The sequence below is a fragment of the Apium graveolens genome, chromosome 6, assembly GCF_009905375.1.
Source record: "Apium graveolens cultivar Ventura chromosome 6, ASM990537v1, whole genome shotgun sequence".
In the NCBI taxonomy this organism is placed as follows: domain Eukaryota; kingdom Viridiplantae; phylum Streptophyta; class Magnoliopsida; order Apiales; family Apiaceae; genus Apium; species Apium graveolens.
In genome coordinates this window covers 229014854-229034010 of record NC_133652.1, presented here as the reverse complement: position 1 = coordinate 229034010, position 19157 = coordinate 229014854, and the positions used below count along the sequence as shown (strand labels likewise).

At 35.1% G+C, this 19157-nt stretch overlaps 1 protein-coding gene across 2 annotated transcripts; it reads left to right on the top strand.

Annotated features, from left to right (window-relative positions):
• Nucleotides 1-3756: 3756 nt before the first annotated feature.
• On the top strand, nucleotides 3757-4589 carry LOC141663565 (increased DNA methylation 1-like). Of its 2 annotated transcripts, none has more exons than XR_012551547.1 (4): nucleotides 3757-3863; nucleotides 3967-4023; nucleotides 4103-4196; nucleotides 4533-4557. XR_012551547.1 is itself a non-coding variant. In XM_074469347.1 (4 exons), exons 1-4 carry the CDS (start codon nucleotides 3853-3855, stop codon nucleotides 4556-4558), a joined length of 264 nt encoding a protein of 87 aa, XP_074325448.1. In that variant the 5' UTR covers nucleotides 3757-3852; the 3' UTR covers nucleotides 4559-4589. The 2 variants fall into 2 exon arrangements, 1 of the variants encoding a protein (XP_074325448.1); XM_074469347.1 differs by having other exon boundaries at nucleotides 4457-4589.
• The last annotated feature ends 14568 nt before the right edge of the window (nucleotides 4590-19157 follow it).

The following is a 19157-nucleotide window of genomic DNA, read 5'->3' as shown; positions in this document are numbered from 1 at the left end:
AGCTCAGCAAGACAATCGGTAGGACAATGGATTGAACTAGCAAGACAATCTGAATGAACTAGCATGACAATCAGAATGAACTAGCATGACAATCAGAATGAACTAGCAAGACAATCCTCCTCCTAGTGTAACTTTCGGTGAGACTATTGAAAATGGCCTAGCATGACAATCGGTATGACAATCCAGATTGTCATGCTAGTTCATTTTCAATTGTCTTGCTGATTTAATGCTTGAATTTAATCCAATTAAACTTCTGAAAATTCCTAGAATTAATTCAGAATTAATTAATCAATTAATTCAATTAATAAATAAATTATTCTTCGCAGATATAATTTATTTTCTTAATTAAATTAGATGACTTAATTAATTAATAGAGAATTAATTCTAGTCTTGAGCAGCAACCATTCTTCTGCAAATCTTCTGAAAATCACTGAAAATTATGAATCAATTCCACCACTTCAACGTTGATACTCGATGTACTGTCTGGTTCATGAGTGACTAACTTCCGTGACGTTTCTTCATGTCTTGACTTTGACACTTTGATTTTCTTCAGATTAAATCCTTGTAATTTATTGATACCTTGACGAGATCTCTGTCACTTGATTAAATCCACGATCTTGATTTATATCACTGAGGCATGATCAACTTCTTGAACTTCTTCCAGTGAATTAACTCCTCAAGTCTGTAGATGAACCTTGTTTCTGAATCCTTTGACAGATATTACTTTGCGAGATCTCTCTGATGGTCGATCCACTATTTACTTATTACATTCTTATTTGAGTTGAGTTGAATCCTCGAATATACAAATAGGCTATGACATATGACTTACAGTAGCAAAGTGGCCCAATTCATCACAATTGAAACACCTTATCTTTGATCTGTCAATAGATCCAGTTTTGTAACCTCCTTTGTTAGCTAAGTTAAACTGTGTTTTTGACTTTCGGTTGTTGTTGTTGGAGGACTGTCCCTTGTTCTTCGAAAACTTTGGCTTTTTGACCCTAATTTTAGAGTTCTATCCAGGTAATCCATATATTGATCCATTTTATCCAGCTCATCAAGGGTACAATACTCATCTTCCTCCAGCTCCAAAATAACTTGCTTTTGAGGTCTTTTGCTCTTTTGCTCCACAGAGCCTGTGCATCTTGTCACTACTAGAAAAAGTAGAATAGACATCGCCTCTTAAACATTGGTTGCTGTTGGCACCGATGTAAAAGGTGATTTTTACATCTGTTTTATTCAACCGATGTCTTTTTGTAAGATACATATCGGTTTCTTAGACCAACCGATGTTATAAGTCTATTTTAAAAAAAAATTCAAGCGCGCCTCCCCCTTTCCCCCCTTAACCAAATAATTCATTCCCTCTTAAAAATTTCCCCCTCATTTTTTGCCTTAGCAAAATTTCAAGTCATAGATCCCCCTCTTTTCAATATAACATTAAAATAAAATTAAAATGAAAATTCATACACTCTTAAATCGTAAAACATAAAACATAAAACCAAACAAAACCAAATCTCATTTCTTTCCTCTCTCACTTTTGTCGACTGAAAGAACAGCTCTCCATCTCTCTCTCTCTCTCTCTCTCTCTCTTTCTTGACTATGCTCTCCATCTCTCTCTCTCTCTCTCTATCTCTCTATATCTCTCTATGTGCTCTCGTCAAAATTTAAAGGGTCGTAGAAGGTTGTTCGAGTCGGAGTTTAAAGTCCGAGTCAAGGTTTAAAGCTAAGATTGAGGTTAAATCTAAGTCGGTGGTTAAAACTTGAATTCGGTAAACTTCAAACCCTAATTTTAGAATTGGGGGTTTAAATTTGAAATCCAAATTTTGTATTTTTTAATTAGTTTAGTGATTTTTTTAATTATGCATGTTAGATTGAGCATTTTACTCTAAATTGGGTTATTTTTTTAAATTGTTTTATTGTTGTCTCGATCGCTCTTTGAATTTGAATGGAAAGTTGTTTATGAATATATGAAAGAGAAAAATGATGTTATTGCATTAATGTGAATTTAGTTTACGCGTTTTCTTTGATATTTTGTTTAGTAGCTGAGATTGAGGGAGTTTAGTAACTTTAATTTGGACTATTTAATATTTTTGCTTATTAGCTCTCGTGTTGAATTCTCGAACTTCAATTTGTACAAAGCTGCGTAAAAGCCTTCATTTATAGTACTTATACAATGTTATAGTAGATAGTTTCTTTACTGCATGTTTAATGCTTTTCTAAGAATAATGATGTGAACTCATTTTTTTTCTGCAGTATGGAGTACTATCTGCAAAAGACATATTACAAGACTGCGTCAATGATTTCAAACAGTTGTAAAGCAATTGCACTTCTTGCAGGGAAGACATCTTAAGTTTCGATGTTGGCATTTGATTATGGAAAAAATCTTGTATGTAATCCATTCTTATTGCTGCTCCAATTCTGTAATTCATATCACTTATGTATTGTGTTTTCAAGTAGAAGTTATTGGAGTACATGAAAGCTCTCTGCTAAAGCACGAGTGACCATCACTTTACCCAGTGGGTGTATAGTCAAGAATTGAGAGTTTAAAAGCAGATTAAACAGTGAACTTCCTATAATAGTTTCAAAGTATAAATTTATTGATTTTCATTACAGATGATTTCTTAATAATTATAAAATAAAAGCATGAGGCTGCATCAGGCAGGCTGTCTTTTGCGTTCCAATTTAGTATTAGAACATCTCATCACTTTTTACCATACTGCTTTGGTTAATCTATATTGTATGTACAATAATATATTGGTCCAGTAATATGTTTGGTAATCCATTTTGTGTCTTTTTCTTGCGCAGGGTTTGGCATTTCACTTAATAGATGACGTTCTTGATTTCACGGGGACATCATCTTCTCTGGGAAAGGGTTCCTTGTCTGATATATGCCATGTAATCATTCTTCTATTTTTTGTTGAAAGTTGTATATGTTTAGAGTTTGATTCTTTATAAGAATGCCTGTATATAGTAGTCCAATGTAGGGGTATTTTTTGTATTCCCACTAGGTCAGTGTCTTTTTAGAGTCCCGTTATATATACAAATACTTTTTAAGCATGTACACACTTGACACTGTGCTAGATTGCTTACTTTCTTCTCAATGAAAGCTGCATCTTTGTATGCTTGCATAGTAATCTGCTGTAACTATGCAGGGTATCGTGACTGCTCCAATATTGTTTGCTATTTGTTTAGTAACTTTAATTTGGATTATTTAATATTTTTGCATGGGCTTGTGTTGGGTCTTCATTTGCTCTGCTTGTTTCTTGCAAGTTTTAGTTCAATGTTTCTACTTTCTTAGCTACTTACTCTGCTATTGTATATAATCTGAAATAGTTGAGTTGTCCTTACCATATAATTGCTGCAGCACAAGTACGTATTGACATAGTGTGATATATTATCAGATGCGAATGCATCAAAATTAATGTTTACCGAATGCTGTGAACTATATATGGGGAAACAGTATGTTGTGTTACTCCCTCATCTATTTATCAAAAATATGTCCTGCATTTTCTGCTATTTTCAGACTGTGTAGATTTATAATACGATTAATTACCTGAAATAAATGTAACTGTTAATTGGTTTTGTTGGATGACTGTGATGATTCTCAAAGTTTCAGTTATTATCAAAGATAACTATACAATGCAATATGAACATAACAACAGTAGTAAGGCTACCATGCTTTGTTATATTTTAGTTATTTCTTTGGGCTTGAATGCATATTCGGCGTTAAATAATAAGGCAGTAACCTTGCAAAAAAACATTTTGTTATATTTTCTCTGACTTCAACTACCTAATTTGCAGGAGAATTTCGACCCTATAGTTGATGTATTATCAGGACGTGATTATATCCCATCAATGGTTTATGGGTAAGCATCACAGTCACCATAACCTGGAAGGTTTATTTCATTCAGTACCTTGTTCCATTGTGTAATCTTCTTACCGTTTTTGTGGTTATGTTGAATCTTGTAGAAGGAATATAAGGGGCCAAGACTTGAGTGGAATGTACTGTGCAATCTTGACAGTCAAGTATGTAATTTTTGCATATTCCTTTTGTGTCTCATATTAGTGCCATTAGTTTTTATTGAAGCTCTATTATATCATGCAGCTCTACTGTGGTATCTGCTGGACTTCTTCGAATTTTTGGACGTGACTTAGCAGAACTCCCGTTGGTTGCAACTACCAAGGAAAACCAGGGCAAGGTTAGTTTGAAGATAGCCTAAACAAGATGTTGCATTTTGTTGTCAGATAAACCTTTTTTTATAGCTTGAAACAATTGCTGCTGATCAGTTGATTCTATTATATATTCTAGTATACACTTTGACTACTAATGTTATTAAAAGTTTTTATGAGTTGGAAGCCAATGATTTTCCTCCTTTTTTAAATATGGAGTTTCTGATATTTTAGTCATGTTTTAATCACAAATACTATTTCCCAATTTATGTATATAACATTTGCACAGGGCTATTTTCAATTATTGTTCTCATGCATCGAGAAATTATTGGCTTTCCTGAGTATCCGAACCCTTGTTCTACCAGCTGCTGAAGAAGCTGAAACTATATGAACCAAAAAATTTTGTTTTGAGAAGATACCACAGGAACAGGTATCCCTGAACTATTAAGTTTTCTTATTATCAGCTTATATGTAAACTTACTTTTTTTGTGTAGTAGTTTCTAACCTTCTATCTTGCCAGCTTAACAATTACAGGAAGAAGTGTTGGCAAAGTCTTGCTCAAGAAACCCGTAATCCTGACCATAGGCTACTTGTGTCGGTAAACAATCATAAGCATCAACTAGCAACTAGTCTTAAGACAGTAAAGCGGCAGGTGAATGTCATGCTTTTTTGGTGTTTTTCTTTGTTTCTGTTGATTTAGGATAGTTATTTGTTATTGTTTTAATAGCTTGAAGTATTCTACAACAAAATTAATCCTCTCAGGTCTGTCAAAAACTTATTATCATCATACGGAACCAGATGTTACAGGAGCTTTACTAAAAAGTGGAAAGATGCAGAAGAACAAAGGCGTTCCTCAAATGATATTTTTCACGCTATTGTCGGTACCAAGTCAAATTCTTTGTATAGACAGTAGTATAATATATGGATGGATATGTGTAATACTTGATATTTGGATTAGATGAATCTATTGTACCGGATGTTTGAATATTGGTTGTTAGATTTATGGATAACTAGTATTGTGCAGCAATTGGTTTTGGTAGTTCATTGGTTTTTGGAATCTATATTTTTAAAATGTGCATTAATAAAACAGGTATAAACATCATTACAATGGAAAATGATGTCTATCAAAACTTAATACATCAGTTCTCGTTGACCATTGACATCAGTAAAAACCGATGTTAAATACTATAGCAAAAAAAATCTTGAAATAAAAAACTGATGTTACTGAGCATTATAGACATCAGTTTGTTACAAATAGATATCGGTTACCAATTAAGAACCGATGTCAAAGGTATTGTTCACATCGGTTTTTGATGAAAACTATTGTTACTGGTACTAGTAACATCAGTTTACTGGTTAAATTGAAAGATTTTTCTTAGCTCACATATATTTAAATTGATAAAAATATCATATTATGATGATATATAAAGATTAGATATGCATGAGAAATTTAATATCAAGATACAGAAATCGGTTTTAAACAAAGAACTGATGTTATATGTTGTATTTAACATCAGTTTAAAACTGATGTTAAATGGGGGGGGGTCTTTAACATCACCCACGAAGACATCGGATTTTTGCATTTATAGACATCGGTTTTTAGCCGATGTCTATTGACGTTTTTCTAGTAGTGTGTTCATCTTCACTTGCTTCATTGTCATTAACAACCAAGGCACGGGATCCATCAAACACATGTCCTTGATTTGCCCTTAATGACTTTCTTGGTAACATTTCAAGTTCATTTGTCTTCAAGATTCCATACAGCACCTCCAGTGTCATTCTGCTCAAATCTCTTCCTTTTCTAATGGCTAATATCTTCTGTTCAAGGTGGTCAGAAAGAACTATGAAGAACTTTAGGTTACAGGCTGGCAATGGGGGTCGAGACTGTTTGGAATAGGACATTCCTGACTTCTCACCGCTCTGGCTCACATTCACACTTACGGGCCGCTTAAACCCATTACTCCTTCCTGGTAGGGACACTGCTCCTCAATTAAATCTAGTTGGGAAGCTCCCTCCTGCGGGACCTCCGCCCATGCTCATTCTTTTCCTCTTTATTCCTTTCTTCTTTCTTTCCTTCTGCATCTGTTCACTTCCGGCTTCTGCAATTGTTGTCTTTTGCACCAGAGTGGCATAATCTATAAGCTCAAGGATTGCCACCCTATTCTAAATCCATGGTTTCAGTCCCTGCTGAAACCTCCTAGCTTTCTTTTCCTCGATGCTCACAAACTCCGGCACAAACCTTGATAACTCAGTAAATTTTGCTTCGTACTCTGCTACAGATAAGTTATTCTGCTTTAGTTCTAAGAACTTTAGCTCCATCTGGTTCTCCATAAACCTCGGGAAATATTTTCCCAAAAACAATTGACTGAACCTTTCCCAGGTTATAATAGCATCTGTCTCCAGGTTTTTCTTGGCCTCCCACCAGTAGTTGGCCTCTTCTTTCAGAAGGTAGGTAGCAAATACAGTCTTCTGTGCCTCATCGGTACTCATAATCTTAAAGGATTTCTCCATTTCCTTTAGCCATGCCTTTGCCTCAACTGGGTAGGCTGATCCGTGGAACTCAGGGGGCTTAAGCGACTTGAAAGCCCTGAAAGAGTTTGCCATAACATTGTTATTTTCTTGAGGGGGTGGGTTGGGTTGACGTTCCAAATTCTGCCTTAGTAGTTGCATGAACTGCCCCATGGGATCCATGCCTGGGTTTGGTACTTATTTCTCAACCTCAGCTTCTCCTTCTTCAGCCTCTATCTCAAATCCTTCAACATCATATATTTCCTCCTCGTCTTCATACTGGGAGTCATCCTGTTCAACATAATCCTCATCTTCCTCTTCACTGTGTTCTTGGTTCCTACCATCTTGGTTATAGGTTCCCTGGTCCTCAGACCCAGGGTTCGCCCTAGTTCCAATCCTTCTTGGCGGCATGATACTGATAAATTTTGGGAAAATTCAACGTTAGGTCACAATCATATATAAGATTGTGCCTTGCACAGTTTCTATAATGGGGAGAACGTATCTCATAATTCTATTATATTATGACAGTTTTAATAAGAAGTGCAGTAATAATAACGATAAAGACAGTGATCTCGTCACTAAGGAACTGAACTGAAAGGAAACAAATATATACATAATGCGAGAAATACATAGTTTGATCTGGTCAAAAGTACAACAGTGCTACAGTCATCTGCCCAAAAGTGAAATACATGAGTCTATCTGTCTAGTCAGAGAAAGGGATATTATATACAAGTCAACTATCCCGGAAAATTAGCTCTTACTATGGCCTCGACTAACTACACGACTAGACTACCACATCACTGGTCCTGAATCAATCACCAGAGCGGGTCAACTCCCACACTCTCTCCATCACACGACGGAAAGTGTAATCAGCCTGCCTCCTGGATATCCTGCCATGTCTACCTCCATGAAGTGATCGGAGCCTCGCACGGGTCATAAGCTCTATCCCAGTCAGCTCTCTCCTCAGGGTTCGGGGTATGGTAGCTCTAGCCTCATGAGCTCGTGCACGCCTACCAGCTCTCTCTACATCCAACCCTCTCTTGGCCTCATTCAGTCGGGCCTCAGCAACAGCCACTCGAGTCCTCAGAACATCCTGAACATAGCCGTGAGCTAACAAAGACTGCCTATGGGCAGGGTCGAGAGGTGGTGAATCCGGAGCCGCTGGGGGTCCCTCCTCGGTCTGCCTAGGCTCGGGAGTATGGGTCTCAGAGCTGTCATCATAGGGGCTCCAAGATAGTGGTGGAGGGGTAGGAGCTCTGACCACGGGGAGTGAGGGTAGAGGGGTACCAGTATACTCCACTATAGCTCCGACATGCTCCTCAGCTATTGGGACCTCATCCGGGTCCTCCTCATCTGAAATCGCAATAACCTCTGTCTCTGACTCCTCTGAGGGGTCCTCCTCATCCATCTCCTCCTCCTCAGGCTCCTCCCGATCCTCGGCATCTAGCAGTGCCTCATCATGCTCACGCTCGAACATCTCTGGGTCCTCTATCTCATGCGCCTACACATTAAACGAGCTAAGTTACTATCATGATACTTATAAGGGTTCCCGTAAGGGTTTTAACTGTCAGTGCTACTTTAAGTAGTCCGACCATGAACTTGGCAAGAGTTCTTATTATCTTTGTGAGTTTATTATTATATCGTCGCATCATCTCTATGGTTTATAACGCTTAGCTCTGATACCACTTTTGTAACACCCCCAGATTTGGGGTCGGGGATCCGGGTCGTCACTGTCTTTCTTTCCATAAATATCACTTAACTTAATTAAAAATAAATAACCTCATGTTGTGACCTTACAATAACACACACCACAACCCGTTATAGTCTCAGAGATGAAATTGAAATAAGTACCAGTCCTTGAATCCATAATTTAAAAGTTATTACAACCCAAGATGATTACTTAATAAGTTTACAGTTAATTGCCATTATCTACCACAAGTTATAATTATACATAATTGATTCCCAAAAGTAGAGTGCCTGGTCTACAGATAGATCTACCTCTGCAACTATAACAGCTATGATATCAACGGGAAGATGTGGGACGCTTCCCACGCTCTTGTGTTGGGTCTGCTGGAGTCTGGCCATCTTTCCTAACTGTTGTTGTGTGATGAAAAAATGAAGCAAGAGTGAGCATAACAGCTCGCAAGATAATATATAGTGTAATCAATAATGCACGTATCTAAATAGGTAACTTACTGGAAATCTTTATCGAGTGTAAGATAATTACTTACTAAATATAAGTTTAAAGGGAGATGAAGTTACCAAATACTTCACTATACTTATACCAATTTAGAAAACTACTTGAACGACCACTGTTCAAAGTATAATAAGTTTTCAAAGGTTCATCATATAGATGAGACTACAATATAAAACTTGAATAGATTCAAACTTTGAAATATTGTTTAAAAGAAATGAAGTTACGAGATACTTCATTTGAGGGAAACATCATTATAACCATTTGACCCTGTCAACGCTTCGGTAATAACCCATCCGTAACCTTTCGATCGAAATGCTCCGTGTAGTGTTACAGAAATATCCTAACTGGATAATGAACTCTTTACGGGAGTTTGCCGCGCTAGGAAGACCACTTACGATGATTAGTCGTAGTAGTGCAACCCCACCATTTTCTACATGTAGAGGAGAACAGTCGGATTTACTTGTCAACCGAACACTGTACTCTTAAGGAATGGACCGTCTTAGCGGAACTTTCGAGCCATTTGGGCCAATATAATAAGGCTGGGCCGGCGCCACTCGACCACTTATGCCACTCCTAGTTCAGATGAAATCCATAACTCTGAAACATAAAGCTCGTCCCCCTTTCCCCAAGTGGAAACTTGTTGATACGGCTCCACCAAGAAGTCGTATCTAGTTGGAAAGAAAAACTCACCGATATTTCCCAGGCGATGCCTGTTAATGGATTAACTTGTGCCAAGAATTTTACTTCCCGAGTGTTGGGTAAGTAATCAAAAACTCTTTTATCAAAACAGCAACCTTGTTGCGAATATAAAAATACATCAAGGAGCCGAATCCCTCAGATTTTTGAGCGAGTATTTAAATCCCCTTCGAAAGGAAGATCTTAAATTTGAAAACGAGTTTTGGGATCCGCTCTAACTTTCCAAAAATAGTTTTGATAAAGTTTGATAATAATCTCTGGAAATATTTAAAGTAAGAATGATTTGATAGTATCAATTATTTTCTGAATACTTGGCAAGTATCGAAGTATTATTCTTTAGGAAAATAAAGAATATTATTTAATAAAATAAGCGGAGTCATAAGTCCTCGAATAAATATTTAAAATAATATTCATTAAATAAAACTATCGAATAAACCTTATTCGATTAATAGTTTTGAAAACTATTATATATATATAATATACTCGGAAACATCGCCTCCCGGTTTAGAAAAACGTTCAACTCCGGGTCCCCTATACTAAGGGTATACGCAAGTACTGCTTATCTCTAGCATAGGTATTATGCAGTTATAATCAATTGAATCATCAATGAGATATCAAGATTACGAAATAGACATGCATATATGTATCATAACAACATGCTCCAATATATCACAAGACTTGCTAATAACAACTATGCACTTATCACAAGATAATGCACAAATAAATATATACATCACAACAATAGTGTAACGGGTAGAAAACTTGCATGAGCGACTGGGGGTGGTAAAAGGCCTGGGGTGAGTCTGGTAACCTATAAACAACATATTAGTTGGAATTAAACCACGCTCGCTTTAGAAACTAGTCTTTAACCAATTAGAACCTAACGTTCGCTTTTGCGTTTAATGATTCACATAAGTCGCTCGTGCACCCTCGGCTCCACCATTTTAATAATTTAACCGTTAAGAATTTTAAGGCGACTCTTTTGTGAATACTCTACCAGCTGACCTATTAAGCTTACATAATTGTTCCATACTCCAATTAGTCATTTAAGGACCTTAACCAAGGTTTCAAAGTAAGGCGAGGGGAAATGGTTCGTTCAGGAAACGTCGTTACTTAAAACGGTCGTTTCTCCTAAACCGTACATTGGATTTAAGTGAACCACATATCAAAATGAAGCTTACGACATAATCTAGCTAAACATGTAAAAGTCTCAGATTCAACAGTTAGTTCTCTGTCCCGAAAAATAAGAACAAGAAGTTATATGAAAATGGGCATTACGACGGCTATGTTTACGCGATTATCAAGTTTTAAACCACTCCAAATAACCACCATTCAACTCACAATCAAAAATACAACCAACCCTCATCCAAACCTTACTACATCAGTCCTAAATCTCAAGATTTTCCAATTCATTCAACCCCAAACATGAACTACTAACGATACTTAAGTTTCATTAACTCTAAACAAGATTCTAACATCCAAATCACTACAAATCCAATCCAAAATCTAAACACACAAGCATCATGCTTCTCATTACTATAACAATCAAAAACATTCCTAATACGCAAAGTAAAGTTAGGGTTTGGAGGTGTTATACCTTCCTTGGAGTGATTAGAGTAGCTAGGAAGCCTTAAGAAGCCTTGAGATAGCTTAGGAATGCTTGGATCTTAAAGAAAAAACAAAGAAAACAAAGTTAGTAACATGAAAATACTATTCCTAATCTTCTTCCTTGATTAATTAAAAGAGATTGTGAAGGAATTTGGAGCTTAAACTTCTAGGGTAGAAATAACTAATCATAAGGGGCCTTGGATAATTACCTTGTAATTTAACAAAGCTTGGATCTTGATTTTTGGAATTTTTCCTCTTAAAAAATAAAGAAGGCCGAGAGAAATTGTTTTTGGGAGGGGTTTTACTTTGTTAAATGTGTTTGTGGTGGAAAATGGAAGTGAATGGGATATTTGGGTGATTAATTGGTTGATTAAAGTGAGTAGAGTGTGACTAAGCATGACATCACCTTGGTGACTTCATCATTTTCCACTTGTCATCACTTGGTGGTGGAAGCATCTTTTATGCTAATCCTTGGTTAATTACTTGATTATCATCCTTAATCCTTGCACTAATCTCTCTTGCATTACTTGTCATTTAATTATTTTACGACTCGTTTATCATTCGTTCTTGCTAATCGTTTGAGGGATCATATACGGGATCTTATTACTTGGGTTCCCCTAACCTTTCTCTATGTATTATATTCCTTTTATGATCATCTCTTATAATCATTGAATTTAAATCATTTTAATCATGTTACCTTATACTCAATTCTTTCGGTATCTGGTGGATTTTCGGAAAAAATCAAAGTGTTCGAATTTGGATTCTGATGATCTTTACATACACTTATATACCATATAGAGTACTAATAAGATCTCAGAATATCAATAAAAGAACTGCTACATAGTGTGGCATGAAAAGTTTTCTTAATCAGCATAATCAACAAAATCACTCTTCATAAGGTTTACAAAAAGTCCAAAATATTTGGGGTTATTACAGGCTTGGCCATAAAACCCTCATACTGAGACATCAATATCCTCCTTTGATTTGAACTTAACTTCCTCTGTTCCCTCACACAGAATCTCTATTTTCTCCTAGATCTGTTTGGCTGTGTCACAGTTGACAATGTTATTGTACATCACATTATCCAGTGACTCTATCAGAATTAATTGCAAGCCACTATCTAGAGAGACTTTCTCTTTTTCAGTTTTAGTGTTTTTTGAGGGGTCTTTAGGGGCATAATGAGATGGGATGACCATGTCTCCATCTATAGATTCCTCAACCCTTTCCAAGAGAGTGAAAGGACCATTCTTGAAAATCCGGATATATAATGAATTAGCCATCCTTATAAACAGCATCATCTTCTTTTTCCATAGTGTATAGTTGGCCCTGTCAAAGGCTGATATCTTGATACCACTTAGTTTTTGTGCACTCATACCTCCAAGATCTTTATCTATTTTCTTTCATATTTTGCTCTGATATCACTTGATAGATATTAAGTGCAACACAGAGGGGGTGAATGTGTTTTCTTAATTTTTAGCCTTTTTGAAACTTACTTGGTTGTGGTGAACAAAGCAGTTAATGTTTGTAGAGATATTGTGTTAGCAGAATTAAAATAACAAGCACTACAAACAAAATATTTCAAAACTCACTTAATTTTTATTGATTAAGTTTGTCTTGCTACAAATTCTAAGTTCTTTAAAATAAAAGAAATCAGCTTCTTTCTTGAGAGAGTATAAGAAAATATAGATCTGTTTATTATAATTAAAAACAAAGGACCATTGTTTACTTTATAGATTAGTAACACTGGTTTACACAACATATAATAAGATGCACTAAATCATTTTCTAAGCAATCCCTGAATCTTTCTATTATAGGCTTAGTAAATCTTTGCATAATCTTGTAAGTTTGTGACCTTCCTTTGTCAGTTAATCTTGGCCCTTGATCTTGCACCCCTCAAGCTGCTTTTGTAGACTTCCCAATCTAAGTGAATAGATCATTTGTTGATTGATAATCATTAATTTTTAACTAGTCTGCAGTATTGTATTTGAGGTTCATATCAAGATCTCCAGTTTATTCTATAGATAAGTGACATCTCGATAAGTGTAATGACTTATCGAGATCTCTGAGTTCTCTATAAGTGTAGTTGACTTGTCGAGGTCTCTAGATCTCTATACATGTACTTGACTTGTCGAGATCTCTAAATCTCTACATGTAGAAATGACTTGTCGATATCTCTGATATCTCTATATGCATTCTGACTTGTCGATATCTCTGAGATCTCTAATAATAAATTGACTTGTCGATATCTCCAATCTTCACATCTTCATTTGAATTATCGATATCTCTGAGTTCTCTGCATGTTGAAATGACTTGTCGATATCTCCAATCTTCACATCTTTATTTGACTTGTTGATATCTCTCAGACTTCTCTATAAGCCATTTTGGACTTCTTGATAAGTAATTTTGGAGTTCTTGAATTACTTCTTTATATAACTTGATCTGTGACTTGTCGATATCTTGACTTAGAACATTTTTCATAAAACAGATTTATTCAACTCCAAGCTTCTACATCTTTTCTTTGAGGCATGATCTTTGCTTGATCTTCTTCCAGAGCTTATTCTTAGGCTTGAAACTGTTTACAGAAAAATACACCAGTCTAATCTTCTAATCTTTTTACAGACTCAAGAAATACAATACATAATACAGATTTAGATTTTCATACAACTAAATCTCAGGGTTGTCAATGTGACTTAGTCTTGTTATTTACAGGCATATCTTGCACAACAACATATATATAGTAGATATTCTCCCCAACAAAAAATAATCATGTATATTATTGTTATTCTCTAATGTACAGAGATGAAATCTTACAATGCTCACAATATAAGGGGAAATAAAGTTCCTCAGATAAAGAATTTTCTTGTAAGTTTTTTTGGATTTTAATTTTTTTTATTAGTTTATAATTTTAATTAACTTCTGGAGCTAAATTATATTTATATTGTAACAAGAATCTCCCAAACAACCAGGAGGGGTTGCATGTGGTTATGTTATAATGCGATATGATAAGTGAATTTTATATTTACTTGGAACGCTTCATTACAAGTTTAAGTTGGTGTTTTGGACTCAAGTTATTGGTATTTTTTATGTGTTTTTGTGTTTTTGTATTACAGGCATTAGTTGGATGAATAATTAAGCTTTTTCAAAGAAATATGCTGAGAAGAGATCGAAATTAGAATCCTAGGCCATGTTCATGTTGTAGATAATCTCGATAGCTTTGCGTGGACTGTTGAATTATCGAATTCTGACGAGCAGAACTCAAACTGTAGCTAAAACAAGAAATGGAGCCAAAGTACTGAAGTGTGGCGCCCGCGCGGAAGGCGAGGCGGCCGCACCAGATGTCAGAAGTTGCGCGCACCCACGCGGAGGCTGGGGCGGCTATGCCAGAGTCCTGAGGCAGAATCCTGATTTGACTTGAATTCGAAGAATTTGAAGCCCAGGTCATCCAGAAGCCTATATATATAAATAAAAAGACGTTTTTAATAACAAGGAGACCAGGGGAGAGCAATACGAAGACCTAGAGAGCACAAGATGGCTACGGAGAAGAAGACTTTTATATTGATCAATATAGTTGTTACTTCAGATTCTTGTTTTTTATTTTTCTTTGAACCCTATTATTCTTATATTGTTTATTATCATGTTTTCATTGAAACTCATGGTGGCGATGAGTTTGATTATGAACTAATCGTTTTCAGGGGATTTTAACGGATTTATCTATGGATTTCAATAGTTAATTGTTTTATAATCATTTGTGTGTGGTGATTTATGATTTCCTAGTTTGGTTGTGCTTATTCACCTTTGATGCGTAGCTAACATCTAAGATTGTTTGTTAATCTCTATTGAAGCGATAGTGAATATAGAGGTTTAGAACTTGCCATGCTAGCATTGGTTTATGTATGAATTGACATGCATAATTTGTGGGTAATTTTAATCATCTTATTCACCCTATATAATCATGATAGATAACTTGCTCTTAAACCGTTATATTTTCGATCTTTATAGACATATAGGGACTAAGTATAATTGGTATCTATTCAACTTCTATCTTAATTGTGGATTTTTGATAGTAGGGTATACGTATAACGAAAGTTAGCGTATACTAGTTTCGTGTTATCTGATTAGTTGTCATCACCATCACATGCTAAGGTTAAAGACATAGACTTTGAATGAAGTATTTAATGAAGTTAAAATCCCATGTTTATTCTCATATAAGTAATTTAATCTTAATTCTCTTAGTTAATGTTATTTAGTATAATCTCTTAGTTAAATAAAAACTCAAATCGTTACTTGTCTTAGAATTGAACGATAACCATACATTATTGCATAACTGCATAATCTGAACTTAACCTAAACCAGTCCCTGTGGGAACGAACTTGACTTATATCTTATACTACTTGTGATCATGTGCGCTTGCGTATATTTTACATGTGTTTTAGTGCGAACACGATACATGAAAGAAATCATTTCCGATAGGAAACTATCTTTTACTACCAATATAACATCCCCAAATCTGGGGTCAGAATTGGGTGTCACTAAATAACTTTAAACAATATAAACTTGTATATTAAAACAAATATACAGATAACCCATAATTATTTCGGATCGTGCATAGGTTATGGTATGAAACAAGAATCTAACCTTCTAAAATTATAATATCTAAATACAATTTCATTACCTCTTTACTAAATTCCTCGTATTGTTCACTCTGACACCTCCAAATTCCTTTTGCTGGACACTCTCCACATTTGCTGTCTATTAAGAGTTAATCACTCTTGTCCTCATTTGATACTGAAAGAAATAAGAATTCACAAAGCAAGAGTGAGCCAAAAATGTCCAGCAAGTATAATAATTGGTTTCCGGGTATTAGATCAAAGAAACTTCTGGAAACAATCTTTAAATTATTTCAAAACACTTTTATTTATTTAAAACAGTTGAGCAAATAAAACATCGGCCCTTATTGGTCTTTAATCATAAATCACATTTCTCTGTAAAAGAACAGTGAATGATTCACTGATTCATTTCTTGAATCAAATCTTTGTTTATTTTTACAATCATAAACTTTCCAAGAAGAAATGTCGTTAATGGCGATCAATAATAAATTGGATTGGACACTAGACACCAACGCATGCACTATAACCTTCTGATCAGTCAGGATATAGTGTGGATCTATACCCAAAATTATAGGTTAACGGGTCAGGAAACGGTTCGTCAGGAACAGGTTCGACCCGCCGGAAATCTGGAAAAATCCGGCAGCCCCTCCCCTGCTCCGATGAACTCCGAATCAAGCCCCAACATCACTGTTTTTCCTCAATTTTTAGTCATTTTCAATCTCTCACAACACAGCCACAGAACTCAAGGTTCAACAACAACAAACGATGATGGGTTCGTCTATTCCGGCTATGAATGATCGACGTCGGCGACCTCAATGGCGATCCAGTAACGTCGACTTAAAAATTGACTCAGAACTCGACAAAAATCATAGAAAAACACTCCCCATCAACATACAAGTCTATATATGCACTCTATTTAAATACAACATCAAGGAACAGGCCGAAAAATCAAGAAATCCGGAGACAGTGCCATTTTACGACGAGCACCAATCAAACATGAAAATCACATTAAAATTACCCTTAAATCGAGCATGAGCAGATCTATTTAATCATACCAACTAAATCATCAGACAATTAGTAACCAACAAACCCTAATTCGAATTTAAGTACGAAAAATTAAAATTTTCAAATCAATTACCCTTTTGTAACACCCCCAAATCCTGGGTCGGGGATCCGGGTTGTCACGAGTTCCATTTCCCTTAATAATACTTAATCTTAATAATCAACCAACTACTGCGTACTGTGACCCCACAATATACACACACACACCACAAGTTATAGTCTCAGAGATGAATACCAAAAATAACACAAGTCATTTGATTCCACAATTATAAGTCATTACACCTCAAAAGGGTTTCTGAATAAATTTACACATTCTTTGCCATTATTACAATTCATAAATATACATAAGTCTGGTACAACAAAAGTTGAAAGCCTAGCCTATTGGTAGACCCTACCTTAGCTATAATGGCATCAACTTCTACAGGAAACTGTGGAACGTTTCCTATCCGCTCGCGAATTGGGAGCTTGATCCTGTTCATCTTGTCTATCTGTTGTTGTGTGATGAAAGAAGAAAGCAAGGGTGAGAAACAAGCCCACCGAAATAATATGTATTATAATTAACAATATATGAGCATTCTCATAGTACTCATGAAAGTCTTGGTTAAGAAGAAATGAACCAAGTTTGTTATTTTAATGCGACGAAGTCGCAAAATATTCAGTATACATATATACTTCTCATATCTTTGAAATCCTCTGACATGTATAATATACACAGAGTTCCAGTTTATAACTGTATAAAATATCGTTGCAAGGTGATCTCATATATCTAACATTGTCTCAACGTTTTTCTGAAAATCTTTGTCATGCATAAGATAATCATTTACTAGATATAAGTTGAAAAGATGAAGTTACAAGATACTCCCATATACTTATATCTTTTCCGAATACTACTTGAACTACCACCGTTCAAGTTATAATTAGTTTCAAAAGTTCATCACACAGATGATACTACAAGATAATACTTGAATAGATTCAATCTTTGAAATATTATTGAATGAAATGAAGTTATGAGATACTTTATTAAGTCCCAATATATATATATATCCATATATATCTCTCATACATTTCCTGAAAACCTCAGTCATGTAAAGTATGAACAGAGTTGCAATATCCAATAAATTTGGAAAGAAAAGAATTTTGGCATAAACCCGATATCTTGTTGATCAGGCAAAGATACCAATAAGTAACCTTTTCTACTAGTAGATGGATGAATCCCCCACCGGTCATCACCCTGGCCGTATTAGGACCCTGTGATGGACCGCCACCTGGCCTCTTACGCGTTGATGGACTGCCACCCAGCCACTTACACTTTGATAGACCGTACCCCGGCCTGTCGCTTATGCCGACTCAATTAGATGGGCTTACTTCCCGAACATTGGGCAAGTAATCAAATTGTTTTCTCAAAACAGCAACCTCATTACGAATGTAAAATACACCACAGAGCCGGATCCCTCAGATTTTGAGCGAGTATTTAAATCCCCTTCGAAAGGAGGATCTTAAATATAAAAATGAGTTTTGGGATCCGCCCTAACTTTTAAAAATCATTTTGAAGACTCGAAAACATTTTTAAGAATGTTTGGAGTAATGCTGATTTAATGAAATAAATCAGTCCCGATATATTAGAAAATATCTGAATATTATTATTTAAATAATATTTCCATAAGGATAACCTTTATAAAAAAAATAATTGAAGTAGAAGTTTTAAAACTCATACTTGAAATGAATAATAAATAACCAAAGATATACTTATACGAAAGTACGATCTTTATTTGAATAATCGAAAATAATTTGATTATCGAAACATTATTCTTTAATAAAATAAAGAATATTATTTAATAAATAAGCGGAGTCATAAGTCCACGAATGAATATTCAAAATAATATTTATTAAATAAAATAAACGGAGTCATAAGTCCTCGAATGAATATTCAACTAATAATATTCATTAAATAAAATAAACGAAGTCATAAGTCCTCGAATGAATATTCAACTAATAATATTCATTAAATAAAATAAACAGAGTCATAAGTTCTCGAATGAATATTCAACTAATATTCATTAAATAAAATAAACAAAGTCATAAGTCCTCGGATGAATATTCAACTAATAATATTCATTAAATTAAATAAACAGAGTCATAAGTCCTAGAATGAATATTCAACTAATATTCATTATATAAAATAAAGTTATCGAATAAACCTTATTCGATTAATAGTTTTGAAAACTATATCTATATATATATAAATATATATATAATATACTCGGGAACATCGACTCCCGGTTTAGAAAATGTTCACCTTTGGGTCCCCTATA

Bases quoted from the DNA above. Each gene is read 5' to 3' on its own strand.
- LOC141663565 (XM_074469347.1), top strand. The intron at 4,024-4,102 runs GTATGTAATTTT...TATATCATGCAG, and splicing joins TGTGCAATCTTGACAGTCAA to CTCTACTGTGGTATCTGCTG. The intron at 4,197-4,456 runs GTTAGTTTGAAG...ACATTTGCACAG, and splicing joins CCAAGGAAAACCAGGGCAAG to GGCTATTTTCAATTATTGTT.